This window comes from Rhinolophus hipposideros, assembly GCF_964194185.1.
Source record: "Rhinolophus hipposideros genome assembly, chromosome: 10".
NCBI classification, from domain to species: domain Eukaryota; kingdom Metazoa; phylum Chordata; class Mammalia; order Chiroptera; family Rhinolophidae; genus Rhinolophus; species Rhinolophus hipposideros.
In genome coordinates, this window is record NC_138056.1 from 11,627,593 (window position 1) to 11,649,051 (window position 21,459).

General features: G+C 39.8%; 1 protein-coding gene across 1 annotated transcript in view; it reads right to left on the minus strand.

Annotated features, from left to right (window-relative positions):
* Positions 1 to 679: 679 nt before the first annotated feature.
* LOC308504329 (fatty acid desaturase 2-like protein FADS2B) overlaps positions 680 to 21,459 on the minus strand; it is a gene marked incomplete at its 3' end in the record, with an annotated part of 31,131 nt that continues 10,351 nt past the window's right edge. Inside the window, exons 3-12 of the mRNA XM_081064674.1 lie at positions 19,269 to 19,466; positions 17,867 to 17,968; positions 12,805 to 12,930; positions 10,183 to 10,243; positions 7,520 to 7,596; positions 7,224 to 7,321; positions 6,138 to 6,234; positions 4,223 to 4,302; positions 2,219 to 2,344; positions 680 to 731 (exon numbers count right to left, since the gene is read on the minus strand). Of these exons, the coding sequence (XP_080920800.1) occupies positions 680 to 731; positions 2,219 to 2,344; positions 4,223 to 4,302; positions 6,138 to 6,234; positions 7,224 to 7,321; positions 7,520 to 7,596; positions 10,183 to 10,243; positions 12,805 to 12,930; positions 17,867 to 17,968; positions 19,269 to 19,466 (1,017 nt within the window). The remainder of the gene's footprint in view (positions 732 to 2,218; positions 2,345 to 4,222; positions 4,303 to 6,137; positions 6,235 to 7,223; positions 7,322 to 7,519; positions 7,597 to 10,182; positions 10,244 to 12,804; positions 12,931 to 17,866; positions 17,969 to 19,268; positions 19,467 to 21,459) is intronic.

The window sequence follows — 21,459 nt, forward strand, 5'->3', positions numbered from 1 at the left end:
ATAAAACATTAACTTGCCTGATCAGTTGTCATTGGGACTGAATGTAGGAAGCACCTTTAAGAAATGTTATAACTTGGAAACATATATACACCTCAATTTCACATATGCAGTACAATAATGAATATATGAAATGAATATTGAACTGTTGAAAGAGATTTTAATGTTAAGTATACTCAATTTTTAAAGAAAAAGAAGTTCAAACATTTAAAAAAAGAATAAGCAAAAAAATCAGTGCTTCAACAGGAATTTCTAAATACATGATTCTCTTCTAAGATCAATTGCACTGTTTTTTGAAAAGTGCCCCCTTGGCGGTCTCTACGTGGCCTATTTCTTTCTATGTCCATTTCATCAGTAAAGCTTTCCCATGGCTCCTGTTTATGCCCCAGTGGCTGAGATGAATTGACTAAGTTCTATTGGTTGGACTAAGTTCAAGATCCTATTGAAAAAATAAAAACACTGGGCTCCCATTTCCCTTTGCCACCCGGCCAGAGCCATCATGTGTTTCCTGTGCTTCTTATTTGCAGAGGAAATCTTCAGGGAAGGGGTTATTATATGTCCTTGGAATTCACCATCCTGGCCCCCTCAGGTATGCTGGTGGTACTGACAGGTAGAGCTCTTGCACGTTCACCAGCCCCCTACAGAGATGGATTTACATGCACGTAGAGACTGACGTTCTGCATCATGTTTCATAGTAAGCATCCATCCAGAGGGCTGCGGATTTCTTCAAGGTCCTGTGGGAGGAGTAAACAAAATCGTTAGGAGGTGAGACGCTCATGGAAAAGGAGCTACTCTGTGGAACATCTACTCTTTTATGTGGTTGAGGCCGTGTTGTCATTTTCAGCTATATCTGAAAAATGTCTTTCTCTGTTGCCCAGTGGAGGGAGTCAAATACACTGAATTGTTATTGAGCAGGTGAGTTCACCTTTCCTTTATGGAGGAGATTGAGTTTTTCTGGCATTTATTCTCTTTGTACCCCAAACCATCACCTACCTTTTCTCTAGTCTTAAAAACAAAAACAAAAACAAAAACAAAAACAAAAAACCTTCTCTGAGTTTCTATGAGATAAAGCATACAATTATATATCCACCCATCCTATCTCCAGCTACTCCCCACCCCCCATTTTATAATGGGAAAAGTATTTTTCTAGGCTCTGGGGATACAGCAATGAATAGGACAGAGGTGAGTCCTGTCCATGTGGAGTTCCTGGCCTAGCTTGGGAGACACATAATTAAAGGATGTATTACCCAGTATGTTATTTAGTCATGATTGGGATAAAGATCATGAATCAAGAGAACGGGGTACTGCAAGAGCATGTGATGGATTTAGTCATGCAGGTCAGGGAGGACTGAGAGGAGGAAAAGGCATTTCAGATGATCTTTGGAGAATGAATGGATATTGACAAGGTGATGTGAGGAGAGGTAATGGTTTCGAAGAACATTCTAGGCAGAAGAAACAGTGGCAAAGGAAGTGATAAGGCAAAGGGCAGGGGAAGTAGCAAACGAAGGGAGGCCAGACATCTGGAGGGCAGAAAAGGAGGAGGGGAGTGGTAGAGTGTGAACCTGGTGTACTAGTCAGGGATCAGATCAGAATGGGCCTCTCCATGTTGGCTTCATTCAAAATACTGTTGTGATTTCCAGCCCCCCCACCCCAATCCTAAAAGAAAAAGAACATTATCCAACCCAGGTCACTGGCTGTTAATTTGGCCAGCACAATCTTCACTAAGGAATTGTGGATGCTTCCAGATGGCTATAAATTTTCAGTTCCCTGAGGCCTCACCACTGTTGGTCAGTTACCCCTGGAGTCAGTATACAGGGGATTGGTCACCCCTGCCTGATTCATAGATTTATGTTCCACTGGACCCTGGGCATCTAAGTTTGCGACCCTGGACCAGATGATTCGACAATCCTACCTACCACTTAAGTTCTAAAGCATGTAAAAGACAAATGATACACAGTCCTGCTTTTAAGAAGCGTGAAATTTAGTAGGGCAGGAAGGCATTTTCACTAGGAAGTACCTAGAAGGCAGTAGGTAAATGGTAAGAATTATTATCATTGCGGTTGCTGATGTTGCTCCCTGTAGTCTCAAGTCCATGCTGGGCAGACAGGTGCCCCTTGATGATAAATTGTTGTTGGGTGAATGATTCACAAGCCAGTAAATTGGTTGGGAACCGGCAGTGATGGGAAATGAGAGCTGTGAGTCGAGGAGACTCTGTTATTACCTGACAATATCTCCAAATGCCTTCAACAAGGGCTTATTCACATACTGCAATCCATACTTGGCACACAGTGACTTCACCAGGGGTGCCACCTTGTGGTAATTATGGCGCGGCATAGTGGGGAACAGACTAGGGAAACAGAGACAGGAGACATGAAACTTAGACTTACAGAGAAACCCAATGGACTTCTCTTTGACCCATTACTAAATGAAATTATATCAGCAATGCAGACCCAACCTTGACCTTTCATAGTACTTGTATTCTGGGAAGTTCAAAAACTCTTACCAGCACTCTTATCTCATCTCTTAACCCTCGGTAAGCCCTGTGGGTGGTGAATGTTTGAAGAACAAAGAAAATAAGTATTAGCTCCATCAAAAATGTTTATGTTTGGCCAGCCCGAATGAAAGTATGGGGCTTTCTACCATTCTGAATTACCTAGAGAGCTGGAGATATCCATCCTCTATCTCTGTCTCTTTCTTTGTGTCTGTATCTATCTATCTAACTTCTACATCATGAGTAGGTGAATAGTCAATATGTGATAATTATGGTATATGGGGAAAGTCCTAGCATAGGAATAAAAAGTGAGGAAAGATGGGTTTTTATTCAAGGTTTTCACTAATCAGCCAGATGACTTTCTTGGGTTTTCACCTCCTCTTTGATAAAATATGAATAATAATTTTGTCTTGTTTTGCTGAGATTTTAAAGGACTAACATGAGATTTTAAAGGACTAACATGAGAAAAAGCATAAGAAAATTCCATGAATAGGTATAAGATCTCTTTCCCTCTCTGACTATCACAGATATGGCTCAGACAAAGAGGATGTTGAGCGTCTCTCCCCTGAATATTCTGGAGAGATCGACCCTCAAAAATGAGATCGACCCTCATTTTCTCTTCTTTTAGGGCATGTCCACCTAACTGATCCATTGGTAAAGTACTTCTGGAAATTGAAGCAGGGACTGGATTTCATTGTTGATTATTTTGTAACCTCAGATCTAAATACATAGATACAGATAGACTTTTAAACTACAATTAAGTTTCAACACAACTTTGTGTTATAATTTTTCTTGGGTTTTGCCAACAAACCAAATGCAAAGGAAACAATCAATTCCTAGATTAATAGGAATCTGGAAACTGAATCGCTGACATTTTCCCTTAGATTTCACTCCATTTACTCACAATTGTTACAACCTCTTTTCTTCCTTCTTTCCTTCCTTCCTCTTACTTAGTTTAGATTTTAAAAAATTAAAATAAAAAAAAAATTTTTCTTTCAGGTGCACAAAATAATGCGATTAGACGTTTATATACCTCACAAAGTGATAACCCCAATAAGTCTATTACCCATCTGACACTGTACATAGTTATTACAATATTATTGACTATATTCCCTATGCTGTACTACATATCCCATGATAATTTTTTAAAATTATAGTTGATGTTCAATATTATTTTGTATTAGTTTCAGGTGTACAGCATAGTGGTTAGACAGTTATATAATTTATGAAGTGATCCCCTGATAAGTCTGGTACTCATCTGACATTATACATAGTTTTTACAACATTATTGATTATATTCCCCATACTGTACTTTACTTCCCCATGACTCTCCTGTAACTACCGATTTGTACTTAATCTCTTCACCTTTTTCACCCAGCCCTCCAATCCCCCTCTTATCTAGTAACCATCAGTTTAGTCTCTGTCTCTGTTTTGTTTGTTCATTTATTTTGTCCTTTAGAGTCCACATGTAAGCGAGATCATGTGGTATTTGTTTTTCTCCATCTGACTTATTTCACTTAGCGTAATACCCTCTGGGTCCATCCATGTTGTCCCACTTCTTTTCTTTCTTTCCTTCCTTACCATTGGTGTTAGTAGAAAGCTAGCAGCCTTTAGAGAATTCTGGTTCATTTTTTTCCCTCTGAGATCCTAGCCTTGGGCTCTGCTCAGGATTGTATGGGTGGCTATTATAAGTGACAGCCCTTTCCCCTATCATGGACTGTTTCTATCACTCACTGGTGCTCGATTTGGAAATTCAGGTGTCCAGTGAACCAGTCATTGAAAAAGGACTGTTCAACATTACAGGTGGCCAAGACCTGCAAAGACAAAGCTTATGTTAGATGTAAATAAGCTCATGTGTCAAACAGAGAAAATATGTATTTATTCTTTTATTAAATCAATCATTGAACAAGTGCTTGAATTCCTGTTTTGTGTAAGAAACTATGAGGAATGAAAAAGATACACAATCCCAGGTCTCAAGGAGCTTACATTTAAGAAAGCAATACAGCGTTTTGCTAAGAAGTATATGCAAGGCAGTAGGTATGAAAAAGTGTGTAGGATTTGAGGGGACTGAGTCACCATTAGCTTTTGGATACAAAGATTATGGTGTCAACGAATGAGGATTTGGCAGATGGAAGTAGGATTATAGGATTTTGGTGGAGAGTATAGGGGTTAGAACACCATTTCTATACAGTAGATTTGAAGGACTTCTAAGTGGGGAATAAGGCATTCAAGGCTTCTAACCAAGGGTTCTGTGCATAGAAGTGCATTGACTGTAAGAACTTTCCGTGGTAATCTAATCATTTTATTGTATGCATTTAAAAAGCCTTATCCTGAGAAGGTGTTTGTAGGTTTCTACAAACTGCAAAGGTTAAAAACACTTGTGAAGGTTACTTTGTTGAATGCCTTTCTAAGGCTTAGCTTTAGGTGGGGTGGTTGCCATTTTGAATGTTATTTTTGTGGTTGTTCTATGTCAGTGTTTCTCAAAGTGTACTTCAGAGAAACTTGGGGTTCCCTGGGCTTTTTTTCAAGGGATCTGCAAGGTCAAAATTATTTCCATAATACTTTTGAGACACTATTTGCCTTTTTCATTCTTATTCTCTCATGCTAGTACAATGGGTTTTCCCAGAGGCTACTAACATGGGATGGTGTCATCACTCTGATGTCAACATGTATTTGTTTTATTCTTATTTTAATTAATAATAAGTTAATAAGTTAATTAAGAGATATTTTTTAAATGTCTCAGTTTTAATTTCAAAGATAGTAAATATCAATGAATATAACCTATGCAAACACAAGTTCTTTAAGGTAGGTTCTCAATAACTTTTAAGAGTATAAAGTGGTTCTGTGACCAAAAGGCTTGAGAACCACGACTTTACGCCTCATGGGAGGCCCACTGAATTTGGGGATGAGCTTGGAGAAGGAAGCAGTACTATGTCTGGATACTCCAGTTCATCACAGCTAGTGGAAGGCTTAGGAGGCAGGGATGTCCTTCGCTGGTCATAACTCTGTGAATCGTTAACAGCGTGCTTGGTGAGCATGTCAAATCACCGTATGGGGCCTCTCTATACAATGAAATGAGGTGCTCTTGGGTCCTTCTAGGTATACAATTCATTCCGTAATTATAGGAGTCTCAGATTTACTGGAAAGGCTGTGTCATATGGAACCAGGGGTCAGCAAACCTTTTCTGTAAAGTGCCAACAGTAAATATTTTAATTCTCTGTCACAACTACTCAGTTCTGCTGTTGTAACATGAAAGCATTCATGGATAATATAAAAATGGCTGTGTTCCAATAAAACTTTATTTGCAAAAATAGGCAACGGGCTGGATCTGGCCCTTGGACTGTAGTTTACTGACTGTAGTTTATAGCAAAATCTTTGAAATTGAATTGCCTAGGTTTAAAACCTGCTTGTACCAATTGTTAGCTGTGTGATCTTATGCACGTTACTCAACTTCTTCATGCCTCAGTTTTATCATCTGTCAAGTGGGAATGAATAACCATAGCAACTATCTCATGTAGCTACATGCAGGCATTTGACAGTGTCTGGTCTCTGGCAAGCATTCGATAAACATGAATTCTTATTATGGAAAGTAACCAGACTCTAAATCAGTATGCTTTGAAGGATCCTCTCCCAGGAACTTCATTCTCACCTGAGTAGTGAACCAGTCTCGGTTCTCCTCTTCGCTCATTTTCATTGGTATGTGGCTCATCTGAGTAACATATGCAATCCAGGGACTTTCAAGAAACCTTGTGGAGAATAAAAGGAGGAAGTGATGACTCCTTGAGGTGTTATGGTTCCAATCACTGGGCTTGCATAACGGCTGGCAGAGCTGGCTGAGTATTGGAGGAAGTTCAAGGGACTCAAAGATCCCGATAAAGTAGTGGTCATTTATTTTTATCTTTGGAGGCCCTTTATACAAGTATCTAGAAATGACACACTAGGCATTTGGTCACATGACCTGTCTTGATGCCTCATGTGTGGGAACAGTGCTTCAGTTTGCTGTACCATCAGAGCAAGGATCAAAAGATACCTAAGTAACTTAAGAGCACATGCAAAGTGATTGACAGCCTGGGCTTTGTCATCAGATAGAGCTGGGTTCAAATTCTGGTTTGGCACTGCCACTGGCCCTTACTTGTGCCATAGCCTTGGGCAAGCGATTTAATCTCCCTGAGCTTCAATTTCCTTCCTAGAAAAATGAAGATGATACTATCTACATTACTGACTGCGTGAGGATTACATCCAATAAGATAATGCATGCAAAGCTCTTAGAAAAGTGCCTGATGCGTATTACCTATCCTTATTCTTACATAGGATATAGAATAATAAAGTGAAATAATGAGGAGGGAATAAATTGGGAAGTTGAAGAGGGCTATTCAGTGGAAAGTCATTTTGGTATTGGGAAAATATCTAGTTATAAAATAACTTTAAACAATTCCTTTCCTTCCATTATCTTTGGCAAGGATTATCATGTCCAACTGGACTAGAGTTTTAAAGGATTTGGTGATCAGGTAGAATACTGCAATTGGGAGTTAAGAAAGTGGGGGGAAGAAAGAGAAGATTGGGAATTTTTTTCCCCGTAAAGAGCTCTTATTATTCAACTATTTCAACTTTTTCTTTTTTTTTTTTTTATATTTTCATGGTGTTATAATCTTATGCTAATCATAAATAGATTAGATAAGGAAGGTAAAAGGATTATTTAGGTTATGGGAATAAGAGGATTTTCTTGCTTTCTTACTTGACAAAATATATGAGCAACACAGTTCCGAAGATTCCATAGAAAGGGCCAAATGTGATGAAATAGCGGATGTAAAAACTGCTGACCCAGGCAATATCCTGTAGAGAGAAGTGCTTGAAAATTAGATGCCCGGAACACAATGTCATTGGTTTCCCCTTCCTTGGGTTAGGGTCCCTTCATGTACTGGCTGAATCTTTTGTCCTGTTATTCAAGGAAGCTCTATCTGGAAGGGACCAAGCATTTTTCATTTCCTGGTTTCTACTTGTTTTAGCTTCAGAGAGAGTCAAGTTACTCACCCCCCAATACCTTTGAAGGTACATCACTTGCATGGATTGTAGGTTGAAATATACAGGCATGAGAAGGGGAAGCCCAGCTGAAAAAGAACAACAACAAAAAGATGGTGAGTAAATGAGCAGAAGGGACATAAATGTAGGTTAGCAGGAGTCTACCTCCTTAACATGCCACCTCTGCAATGTTTTCCTGGAGAAGGGAAGCATGGTGAACAACATGGGGTCTTTTGAGTCTTTGAGGGTGAACGAGTAATTTTGTTCAAACTCTCTCAAGGAGACTAGGGAATCTTTGAAGATCTGTGTCATTCTTGATGGAGGCATCCTAAGCAAGCTTCTGCTGTGAGCTTTTAAGTTTTCTCAGGGTCCATGGAATCCTTCAGTCCCTCACAATCTGTAGGATTGGGCCCTGTCACAATATGGCAAGGTGGGAGAAATAAAGAAGTTGTGCTCATTTCCCGGCCAGAGAATTATTTGCTGGCTTCTCTCCCAGGACCAGGGAGGCTGCATAGAGCACAAAGGAGTCTTATGGAGACCCTTTGGGCTCTGACAGACTCTCTTCTTGACCAAACTTTAGTCAGGTCCTCTGAGTTCACTTCCTGACTAGGCTTTGTGTTGGTCTGTAAACTCTCAAACTCTGCAAACTCTGAGCACAAACCATTTCATCCACCATCCACACTAAGAGACTTGAATAAGCACTGGCATAGTTTCTGACAGCTCAGGGTCACCTCCCTGGGATGACCTCCCTTTTATTAGAGCATTTATGTTAGAAATATTACAACTGTAAATCCTTTCTCTGTCCCCTTGAGATGTATCTTTTACAAGCCAGAAATGTCTTCCTCAAGAACCTGGGAGTCATCCCTCTGAAATATAATCATTAAGGATAGGGCCCTGTCTCCCAGTATCTGTGGGAGGGTAGGAGCTTAACTGCCATACTCACCAGTTAGCAGACATAGATGACCTAATCCCATTGACCAACTTTCTCTTCCCTCCACATCTTTTGGTAATTTCCTTTAGCATGCCACAATGTTTAAAAAGTCCCCCATTTTTCTTTTTCAGCAACGTTGAGCTCAGTTTATATTGAAATCTCTCTCCCTTACTGCAGTAGCCTGAATAAAATCTGTCTTGCCTTTTTTAACAAGTGTCCTGCTCTGCTGCTCTTTGACAGTTTGAGTATGACTCAATTTGTACCTGAGATGCTAAGCTGGCATTTTGAAGGGAAATTTGCAAATTGATTGGCAAATTTGAAGGGAAAGGACGCAAGGAAACAGCTCCTCAGGGCAGTGAGGTTTGTGAGGTGGGCATTCTGCAGTAGATCCACACCATTCATTCATTCTTCATAACCTAAGGGCATATAGCACCACTGCAGTAGGGGAGGAGAGTTCAGAAAAAGAAACTCTAACAACTTTTTCTTATGTGAACCCACATTGGATTGGGTTGAAGACCAGCTACGTTTCAAAATGGGGAACTGATGTCCTCATTCCTCTTTTTGGTCATGCAAGAGAAGGAGCAGGTGATTACCATGGGATGGGGCTGCAGAATTCCAGCAATGGGAGGGGCACCATTGGCAGTTGACCCTCGTATCTCCAGAAATGGGCACACAGGCTATCCTGTTCAGGCATGTTAGAAATGGCCACTGGCAACCAACATTTGGGGAAATCAGATCATCTGTAACAGCATTTCTCAGCCTTAACACTGTTGGCATTTTGGGCCACATAATTCTTTGTTGTTAGTAGCTCTCCTGTGTATTGTAGGATGTTAACTACACCCCTGGCTCCTATCCCCTGGGTCTAGTACCATTCCTCTCTTTCTCTTGTCACAAACAAAAATGTCTCTAGACATTGTCAAATGTCCCCTTGGGAACAACACTACTCCTGGTCGAGAATCACTGATCTATAGGAAATGTTTGGAACCTCCCCTGATTTGGGTTTATTTCCCAAATGTTTTAGATGAGCATATTTTTGGGTTCCACGAACCTTTCTTTGTGAGCTGTCATGAGTTTGATTTTGGTTAAGAGCAAAGCATTTTGCTCCTGATTTTTTAAAATTGGTATCAGCATTATTCAGCTACCCTATTTTCTTTCAAGCCTAGACCTACATCCCACATTTAGATCTATTTCTCTCTCTCTCTCTCTCTCTCATCTATCTGTCTCTATTCACCAAAATATCTTCTACAGGTTTATGAAAGCCATGGAAACAGCAAGCTTTCCTTCACATGGAAGTGCTAGTCGCCTTTTATGCCTGGGCCTCTACTTTTTCTGGCGTCATACTGTCAGTTTCGGCATTCTTTTTTTTAAATCTTGCTTTCCTCCCTATCCAAATACCACTATTCTTTTCTTCTTGATAGGTATTTAGTCTTCCACAATGAGAGTCCCACATACAAGACCCCTTGATTGGCATCTTGTCTTCCATCTTTCTTGTAGCATCTCCTACCCTGCCCAATACCTAGAGTGGTGAGATGCCTATTGCAAATTCCTATTTGCGTCTCCATTGTCCTTTTCAGATTATCAGCTCTCAGTAAGTCTGAAATAAGACATGCTGCTTTTCTCTAAGACATGCAATATGATATGGGCTGATCTCTCTGTGAGAGGATTCCAGTCATGACTTCTGGCTTGACAACTGCTTGCTTCAAGGAAATGGAATGATAAGGAATGTGGCTCCAAGGAGACTCACCCAGGTAGAAGTACAGGTGCTGCTTTTCATAGTCAATGTATTTGATTTTCTTCTTGCCATACTGAATGGAGAGAGAATAAAACTTAAATAAGTTTTGGTCATGACACTCAAGGACATCTCTCTCTCTCTCTTTTTCTTTCTCTGTCTAAAATCTCTATGGAAAGAGTCATCTGATCAGAGTTCATTGCGTTAAACTTGAGGCACTGGAAGAAGCAGAACTGGAATGGGAGGAAATACTGTAGCATCTTTTTGCTTTACTTAACTGTAGAAAATCTTGCATGGATGGTTTATTCCATTTGACTATGGGGATTGTGATCACTTAAAAAAATTCCCATAGAAGCCATTTTGAATTTTTTTGTCCTTATGTGGAGTAGAGTAGTGATCGAAAAGACACATTTCTGAAGAGTTTTTATCTGTTTTTTTAAGCTCTTCTTTAACTGTGGTGTTTAAAATTATGCTTGAAGCTTAGTCTCCACCATTTGCATTCATTCATTCAGCAGATATTTATTTGTCATGTGATAAAAGATATAGGTATGGCCTCTCTGATCTGTCCTATTTTCCTCCTTTGTGTTCTCATCATGGATCTCATGCTATGATTTACTATTTGTATGACACAATGATATCATATATAATCTCACTACTGGGAAATTGATCCATTTTCTAGGGGTCTCCTTAGTTAATGTGTTCAGCAAATGCCCTGAGAGGAGGCACAGAAGTAATGGTTTTATCTCAAGTAACTAGCAGACATTCAATACATGTTTAATTGAAGGAATGAGTGCATGAATGATAATTCATGTCCTGCTCTTTATTTTTGCTGTATGTTCACTTAGTTACACCATAGGCAGTGTTTGACTCTTGCTTTTCCTATTCTTTCAATATCTTCCTACCTAGATACAGATTTATTCTCTTATTTGGATAGTAGGGTTGGTCCTTCCTTCTTGTACTGTCATAAATAAAAAGAAATATCATGGTGATGAAGTAATAGCAGCTCTTTGCAGTTATTCTCTGACTTCCAACTATTTAAGTGCTGGGAAAAGGGAGTTCGTGAAAAATGCTTGGAAGTTGGCAAACCTAGGTGAAAGGCTGATTTTGAGTATCACTCCAAAGGAGGACTTGCAGTCTTCCAGGTGCACAGGACCTGACACATACAAGATTTAATTAACTCTTGTTGAAGGAATGAATGAAGAAAGTGATAGAAAGATTGGCAGTAAAATGGGAAGAAAGGAAGAGTTCAGGACTCCTCAGAACTAGTGTTTGATGTGCAACACTGAACTTTACTGAAAAAGTTTAAACAATTTTAAGTAATGTTTTATACAGTAGCTTTGAAACTGTATTGTATAGATCCCTAAGATTCTAGGGCTATGTCCCAAAAGTAGCTGTAAAACTTGGAGAGGTGGACTCCATCAATTGTGAAGCTCTAAAGAAGGCACTTCTGGAGACGATTAAGCTGCTTCTTGACCTTCAGTGAGACAAATCTCCCTTTTTTTGGGGGGGGTAGGCATTAGAGAAGACAAATGTCACAATTTTAGTGATGAGCATGGAGTTCACAAACATCAGAGAGGTCCAATTTTTTGTGGAGCCATGGTCAAAAGCAACTGATCCACGATTACAGCCAAAGAGTGTTTTTCAAAATCTAGTCAAGGGACGGTTTCCCAATCAGCTGGAGAAAAGAGTGAGTCTCCCAAAGCTAGGAAAACCTATTTTCAAAAAGTTGTAAATTTTTGGTTTATGTATCACCGTGCCCAGGCAGCAACTGACAAAACTATACTCTTATTTGTATGAAACTCCTAAATTCTTCTAGAAGGAGAGGGCAGCCTCTTCCTGAGTGCCTGACTCTCAGGACCCATCATTTCTCCTTGAGGAGACACATATCAGTGGATATCCTCATTCCTCCTCTGTTGAAAGACTTCCTCCTAAGAAACCTGATGGTAGTCCTTTACATGATAACTTTAAGGTGAGTTTTGAAAAAAATATCAGCAAGTAAGAAATTGTGCAGTTGACCTTTCTCCTTTTTCTGTTGTTTAAGACGTCCAAATTAGAGGTGGGATCTCTAAGTGTCTTGCAAGGCATTTGGGCTGTAGTTCATATATAAATGAACTGAAATGAGCATGAACTAAAAATAACAGCATACCTCTTCTAACTGAGCTAGAATTAGTTGAAATAACTGGATATTTACTCGTAGGTGTTTGTGATTTGGTGCTGATGGAATGTACAGACCTGTCTTCTCTGGGTGAGTGTCTCCACATCCGTATTGAACTTTGGAGAGTCATTGCCAGCCTCAGTCACCTAGTTTCACTATCTAACATCGGTGTGTGTTGCCTCAGAGCCACTGACAGGAACTGGCAGGGATCTGTTTATCACCAGGATTGTTTGAGCAGAGTGATAGGGGTTGTCGTATTTCTTATACTAGGAGGTTAGACGAAATAACTTTCAAGGACATAGAGTCAGGCACTCCACGTGTCCTTCTAATTTTACAACAGTTATTTCAAATCTATATCCTGGACTTACAAAGAACATGCATGAAGCTGGAACCTCCAGCTTGATCTTTCCAAGACTAGCTATAGGTCTTTCTAAGAACCACTTCCAGGAACATTTTCTGATGCTTAGGATTTCTAAACATACCTTGACAGGTTGTAAATCTCCAATCAGGAAAAGTGGGCCCACATCAATATCTGGGTCTTTCGGGTAAATGTTTGGTTTTATATGATGTTGGAAGTGTCGGTGATTCCACCACTTTGTTGACAGGCCCTGAGGAGAAGAGAGTGTTCATTAGCTGTGGTAAGATTTCTCGCCTGAAATATCCCTCACTATCAGAGTTTTCTGCATGCATCTGCAAAGTCAGAATGAGACATAACTTGCCCCCACTGCTGGATCAAAGAATGATTCATTGGACAGAGGCTCTCAAAGCCTACAAATAAATAATTATCTCATTCAGGAACATAAGTTCCTGCTCAAGTAACACCTGATACCAAAAACCCAAAAATCTGTTGAAATGAAATGTTTTCCCATCCTTCTGTTTTTTTGATTCTCATTTTAAAAAAATTCTGAAGGTAAGTGGGGCAGAGAGTATTCTTCCTGTTTTTTTCTTTTTAAAAAAAAGAAAGAAAAAGAAATCTTAGCTCCAAGACTTTAATTAGTTTTTTTAGGGAAAAAAAAAATGGCCCCAGGAATCCTACTTCAATGAATATTTCAAAGAATCATGGATCTGAAGTGATCTCCTGGGGGGACTTGGCTCAGATCATTGCATGTCTGGGCTTCAATGCTCTCGTAAAAGTAAACGAGAATAAAAATAGTTTAGCTGATGCCAAGCTCCAATCATCTCTGATTAAGTTGTTTGTGATTTTTAAGTCTCTGAATTAAAGTCTGAAGATCTTAATAGAGCACAGGATCTAGAGGCACACCAACCTCATTTCATATAGGAGATGTTGCGTGGTTTGGGCAAATTACCCACCCTCTTTAAGGCTCAATTGCATGTAAATATTGTATAAGATATTTACCGCTGTGGGTCATTTGCGGAGATATGAGATGTGGTATGTAAAAGGTTGGCACACTGAAATATTCAGTTTCCCCTCCGTTCCCCTATTGTGTTAATCATTTCCAGAAGAATAAACGTAGTATGTTTTTACAGTGTATTTGAAATCTCCCAATAACTGGTCTATACATGTGTTAGATCTTCACTGTCCAAAACTGTAGCCAGAGGCACGTGTGGCTATTGAGCATTTGAAATGGGACCAAATTAAGGTGGGCCATAAGTGTATAATACATACTGAATTTTGAAGACTCAGGATGAAAAAAGGAATGAAAAATGTCTTATTAATAATTTATATACTGATTACCTGTTGACATGGTGATATTTGAGTATATAGAGAGTAATAAAGTTACCGTTTAAGATGTGGCTGTTAGGAAATTTAAAATAACTCATGTCATTTTAACGTGACTTGATTTTCTTTCTGTTGCACCATGATGGTCTAGACACTATACGTCCACAGTACAGGGGACGGGTTTTTTGAAAATCTCTAAGTGCTGCCTTCCCATAGTGTTTGTTGCAGTCCTTCTCTTAGCAACCTGAATCCACCACCGAGTCTATTAGGAGCAGTAGTCTCTCCTCACTTCTAACATTCCCTAATATCCTCAGAATCTCTCTCTCTCCAGCCTCGATCTCTTTCCTGAATCTCATGCATGAAAGGGCAATCGCTTTCCAAACATTTCCTTTTGGATGTCTCATCATATCTCAAACTCAATGTGTACTCATCAGTTTCTATTCCCCTTTCTGGGGCTCCAACAGACTGCCTTTCTCCTATCAAATGGTATAGCATTCACTCACTCTTACAATTGTGTATTCACCCATTCATTATTTATTTTGAAGTATGTCCCATGTATCGAATACTAAGCTAAGCAGTATTTGGAATGTAAAGATAGACATGATAAAGTGGGGTTCCCACACTTATGAAACATATAATCTAATGGGAGCAGTATACAATTAAACAAGGACGCTGCGATAAGCAATGATTCTCTCTTTTTAATTAAATCTTCTGAGAGCCGATATCTTGGCCTCTTTTACTAGCTGACTGTACCCTTTAGCTAATGAGTATCTATGGAAATTGATAATATGACAGACAAGTTTTGGTTCGTGACAGGTAAGGGAGCAGATCTTGACAAATCAAGGTCCTAGAGCTTAGAACAGTGGTCAGGATGACTGTGGGTGTGATCTAAAGCAGCTGGCTTCACCCTGGCCCTTCTGTCTGGAAGTACAATTACTGGAGACAAGGGAGGTGAGGATTATCAGCTACATGCAAAATAGGCTACCCTGGCACCAAGTTCCATACAGGAACCACCCTAAGTCATTCCTCACCTCCAAGTTAGGCCCTTTCTTGGGTCAGTGTAGAGAATCCAGGCTTTGGACTGAAACCATCCTGTATTTTAAGCCCTGCTAGTAGGTGTGTGGCCTTGGGCAATTTCCTCAACTGTAAAATGAATGAGGTTATTGGAAGGATTACAAGAAATAATATGCTTGACACTCCTCCCCCCAAAAGTGTTTTAAGATGTAGTCATGGAAACAGTATAGACCAGATTTTCAGAGAAGGTCTTAATTTCAACTATTCTGCTTCTTTATCCCTATAATAACACTTGATTCTTATAGTTTACAAAATATACATACTGGGGGTAGGGTGGGGAGAAATATGCTACAGGGAGTCCATTTTGATTTTAACACTGAGCAGAAGTCCAAAATGTATGCAGACATTTTGTGGTTTATTTTCAGACTATTTATTTTTATTTTGTGCAAATGTCACAAAGACTGGAATGTATATATTTTTTTTGTCTCACAGCTGGTGAAGGAAAATTACAAAGATTCACAATATCTGTCAATATTGTTGCCTTTTCTGGGAGGGGGGAGGTTAACTGGATATGAAATCAATTGCTGTGCCATGTAAAATCATGAGTGGGAATATTCTTAGAAGGGCTTTGAACATTTACTGCTGGGAAGCTAGGGGAATCCAACAAGACTGATTAATCCTGGAAGAGTGGGAAATAAAGGAAAAGATGCAGGAGAATGGATAAAAGTGAAGAGAAAGAGGAAGAGTGGGCAAGGTAGGCCAGATGGCTCTGTTCAAGGGTTGAGGATTGCTAAACCCAGAATGATGGAAAAAACAGGTGGCGATGATGGCAGGTGGCCTTATCCCCACTGACATAAGCTCCAGGAGGGCATGCATACTGTCCTATGAACAACCGCAATGCAATGCCCAGCAGAGTGCCCAGCACATAGTAGGCCATCAATAAGCATTTGTTGAATGAATGGATGAATGAATGAATGAACCAACCAAGGTCTGCTAAGAGTGGCTTCTAGTCCTGACTCTGTTCGTGCTCACTGAGTGACCTTGAGGGACTCACTGTCTATCCCTGGCCCTCAGTGTTCTCATCTGCACTATTAGGAGTTAAATAGTTAAATGGGTTTCTTCTTTTCTATAACATTCTATTACATTGTTTTATACACCCGAAACTGGAAAAAAAAGATTATATTCATTTTAACTAGTGCAAAATTGTTTCTGGAGACACAATTTATAGTGAGAGAGCTGTGTATAAATTTGGACCAATGGGAAATCAATGATATAAAAAAAGCGCCAACTTTTAAATATTTTAAATGATATTAAATATTATTTGGAATATTCCACACATTCCACACACTGGCACCAAATCAACTGCCATTATCTCCAGGGAGATGAGTCTCACTTTTCCTTCAACTTCCTCACAGTAGGGAAGGGAGGGCGGGAGGGTCTGTTACCTGAATCTTACAATGACATAAGAAACCATCTCTGCTTAATTTCTCTGATAAAGATTTCTGAGTAAATCTAGAAACACTTCATCCATTTAACACCGGTGGACAAAGGACAGAATAGTGTGCCTACAAGAATTTTCCCGTTAAACAAAACTTGTCACATAAAATGACAACATATTATTCATTCTGTTTGGGGGACAGACATATATCTAATATGAATCCTGATCCAACTGTTATTTTAATGTATTTAAGCCTCAGTTTGCCTAACTGAGAACAGGGTAGGATATGATGGTGATTCTAACCAAATATCTTCTAATTGAACATAAAACCACTGCATTAAAAAAAAAAAGGCTCCTAGTTGGGGCTTGAGTTTTTCCTGAGAGGGCTTTGTTTGAAGGCAAGGATTTGGCTTAGTGGAAGGCTCTGAGGTGTTTCTTATCTTCCTGGGCCAGGGTACATAGTCACCAAGTCCTAGAATGCTGTAGAAAAGCAGAGACCCAATTTAACTCCTAATAGTACAAATGAGAACACTGAGGGCCAGAGATAGACAGTGAGTCACTCAAGGTCACTCAGTGAGCATGAACAGAGTCAGGACTAGAAGCCACTCTTAGCAGACCTTGGTTGGTTCATTCATTCATTCATCCATTCATTCAACAAATGCTTATTGATGGCCTACTATGTGCTGGGCACTCTGCTGGGCATTGCATTGCGGTTGTTCATAGGACAGTATGCATGCCCTCCTGGAGCTTATGTCAGCGGGGATAAGGCCACCTGCCATCACCGCCACCTGTTTTTTCCATCATTCTGGGTTTAGCAATCCTCAACCCTTGAACAGAGCCATCTGACCTTCCTTGCCCACTCTTCCTCTTTCTCTTCACTTTTATCCATTCTCCTGCATCTTTTCCTTTATTTCCCACTCTTCCAGGATTAATCAGCCTTGGATTCCCCTAGCTTCCCAGCAGTAAATGTTCAAAGCCCTTCTAAGAATATTCCCACTCATGATTTTACATGGCACATCTTCATTTTTAAAGGCATAATCCTTCTCCTGCAAGGTAGTTCCTTAATGGGGGATGTCGGGGATTGGGCCAAGTAGTTTATTGGGGTAAGAAAAAAAATTACAACGTCTTAAATACAAATAAACCTTTTCCATAGAAATTTAAAATTCTAATTTTAGCATATATATTATAAACCACTTCATAAAAATTTAAAAATCTAAATTTAGCATATATTATAATGTAATTTTACACATTAACGTATATATGGTACCTACATTGTTAGTATATCTACATTTATTTGTGGGGTGTGCACAAACACTTTTTTACTGATTTGAGTGCACACACAAACTTGGAAACCACTGCCTTTAGGAAACGACCTTTGAGAATCCCATCCTACACCCTGAGCACCCTGTACCTTGAGATGACACATCACAAATTTGTGCGTCAAGTGGTTCCACTTGGACTTCTTAAATATGGAAAGATGTCCTATGTCATGCTGTAAAAATGAACTCTGAGCCTAGAAGAGATGAAGTTGTTCTTAGAGAAGTTGAGAAGGCAAGAGGAAATTAATAAACATGCCCGCTAGTTGATTCAGGAGCCTATTTGAGAAGAACAGTGGGAGATCTGGCCTGACCTCAAATCAAGTTTCCTTTCTATCTCCCACACACGTCGCGTTCTTTCCCACCTCTGTTTCTTTGTGCAGGTGGTTCTCTTAGCCTAGAACACTCTCCTTGCTGCTGTCAAAATCTTCCAAAGTGGAGTGGAAAGAGCATGGCCTTTGGAGTCAGGAAGATTTGGGTTCGAAACTGTTCACCACTTTTTACCTGCACGACTCTTGGCAAGTTCTCAGGAGCTCTGAACCTCAGTTCTTCATCTGCTAAGCAGGGGTAATAACACTTTACTCATAGGCCTGTTGTGAAACTTCAGTGTATGCGAAGTGCCTGGCTTATGCTAAGAACCAAACACGTGTATGCTTCCTTTCTTGCCTCCAAAGTCATTTTCAAAGAATAGTGCAAATTGGCTTTTCAATAAAAAAGTTAACTTAAAACAATTCTGGAATTGACATTGATGTTAATTCGCCACGAAACCTTCCATAGCTGTTCCATTAGAATTAAATGCCTCTTCCTGCTCCAACAGCACATGCCATTCCTCTCTGTGGCATCAGTGCCATTGTGTCTTGTAATATGTTTAGATATCTGAATGACAATCTCCCTCACTGGATGACGGGGGCCAGGTGCATTTCCCTATGTGCCCACAACAAAGTGTGCTCGTAGAACGCTATGTTTAGAGAGTCACACTTTATTCAATGAAGATTTATCAAATGCCCTGCTATGTGCCGGGTGCTGGTTGTCATTTACAGCAGAATCCGTACATTCTCATTCTCATGTAATAAGATGTAGTCTCTGCTCTTGAAGAATCCATGGTCTGATGCATTGATAAATTTCGTTTGGTCAATGAATGAGAGATAAAGAGAGGGGCCAAGAACGGAACTTCAGTTACTGAACTTATGTGGATAAATTGGGCAAAGAGTAGCAACTGTCCTGAGTTAAATACTTACATTATGCCAGTCACTGTACTAGGTGTTTTACACATTAACTTGTTTAGTCCTCTTCAGAATGTTTCCACAAAACATTGTTATCCCCATTTTACAGACAACAGAACTGAGGCCCAGCACGGTCTGATAACCTACTGGTGTGTAACACATGAGTAGTTTGCCAGGAGGTGTCAGGCAGCTGCTGACACCAATCAAAAGAGAGAAGAAAAAATTCTGAGCCTATCCCTTGAAGCCCCTGCCTGAGCTTAGGATACCTGCTTACCTGAGAAATTGTGAGAAGAAAGGAAATGCATATTGTAATTGGCCAACCGTTGCCAAAATACCACAGCATTAGCCAAGCCAGGGCTTCCAAAATCAAAATCTGGATGAAGTGAAGAGAAAAGAACACCAAGTTGGCGTTGAACATGTTCATAGTCTCTAATGTCCTCCGCAATGCTTGGAAATCTTCCACCAACTGGGACTGTGAAATCAATATTCAAGGAAGAAGTTAGTTCCTTCAGGAGAAAGGGAATGCAAATGAGCATAATTAACAGTCTATTTTATTACCTTATTAGTACCTCAATTTTATGAATAGAAATTTATTAGTTTAATAAATTTAATTGGGTAGCACTAACAACAAAAAACAATGAACAAACAAAACCTTTGAAAAATATAATTTATTTTTTGTCTAGAGAAGAGAAAGATGGGTAATGATTTGTAACCTGTCCTCAAACTGTTATGAAACTCACAATTGGTGTGTGTGTGTGTGTGTGTGTGTGAGTGTGTGTGTGTGTGGCGGTGATCAGTAAAGAGACATGGAAGTCTAACGGTTGCCCTTTAAACCATCAGTGTTATTTCAGGTGCTGATTGATCTTTGGTTATGCTTTGGGGAACTTTGCTGTCTATATGGACCTGTGTTACTATAGTTATTGGTACAGTTTACAAAGTGATTTCTACAGTTGTTTATATGTGTAAAGGGTTCATTCACAGAAGACAATGAACATAGACAAATATAGGTTACTTAGATTAGCTCAGTGAATGTGTTTCCTGTGAGCTGCTCAGTGGATCCCCAGAAACAAGACAGGGTCTCTGGTTGCATTAGTGTGTCTGCTGGTGGGAAGTGTCCTGGTTCTGTGTACATATGCGTGTGTGTGTGTGTGTGTGTGTGTGTGTGTGTGTGTGTACAATGCCAGCATTGCTTTCTAAGCTTGCCACATCACACCGGAGAGTTAATGCAAGGGCTGGGAAGAAATACCTCTTAGCTTACTGACTCTAATGTGTTTGAAACCTGCACAGTTGAGAAAGTGTCCATAGTATGAGAAAGAGATCAGGATTGTTCAGATGTAAGGAGAGAAATTTGAAATAAAGAAAAGATATAAACATAATTCTAGAAGCCAAAAATTCCATTTAAAAATTCACTGATGCAACTTTGAAAGGATTCACTGCCTGGGAAAAGTCTGGATGGACTCATTTATCAAGTCCTCATCAACCCTGGAATTCTGGAGGCCATAGATAATTTTAATGGGTCATCTCTAGAGTGCCTCTAGAGTGTCATGTTTTCCAACCCATTTATTGTACAGAGAAGGGGTCACCAAAGCCCAGAAGAGTGCCTGAAATTATCAGCAATTCAGTGACAGAGGCTAGACTTAAACCTATTTTTCCTGACACCTAGTTTTATGCCCAAACACTAATTGTCTAAGTACATGTATCTGGTTAAATATAAGATAATTATTCATTGTCTAAAAACAATGGATAGTTGTTTTGTGTTGGTCTCTGGAGGTAACTATCATAAATTTTCTTTAGTGCATCTATGTGGAGATATGTATGTATATACATAAGTATATAAAACTAAAGAAAATTTATGGTAGACCATCAAACATCGAATGATTAGCCTATAGATCTTAGCCTTAGTGGGGTTTGCTTTTCCTTAGAAAATATTTTTAGGTAAAGCAATTAAGCTTTGCATCATCTTCATTTTCCAACCTGGAGCCTCCTTCTCTAAACGAAGTGGACATATCTGGAGGGTTGTCAGCGACTAGTGCCCCCACTGAGTTCACCATCACGATAGCATCTAAAATGTATCTGGAAGTTACTGTGCTCCAGACACTGTTCTGAGCACTGTAAATGCCTCTAACTCTGTCAATAATCTCCCAGTAACCTTATGACATTGGTACTTTTGTTGCTATTTTACAGAGAGAGAAAGTGACCTGCAGAGAGGTTTGGTAATTGTCCTAAACCCATGCAATGTGAGGCGGGGCTATTGTGAGTCTAAGCTGTCCACCCCCAGGCCCACGCCTCTGCACACAGAGCCACACTTCCTGACACAGCCTCGAGGGGTGCAGGTGGACCTAAGGGGTGAGCGTAGGTGTCTGTGTCAGGTCTGCACATAACCAGTTCTGTACCTTCGGATTCTCCCTGTGAGTTTGCTTCCTCGTTTCTTAGAGGGGACACATCATCCTCTCCTATCTGCCTCA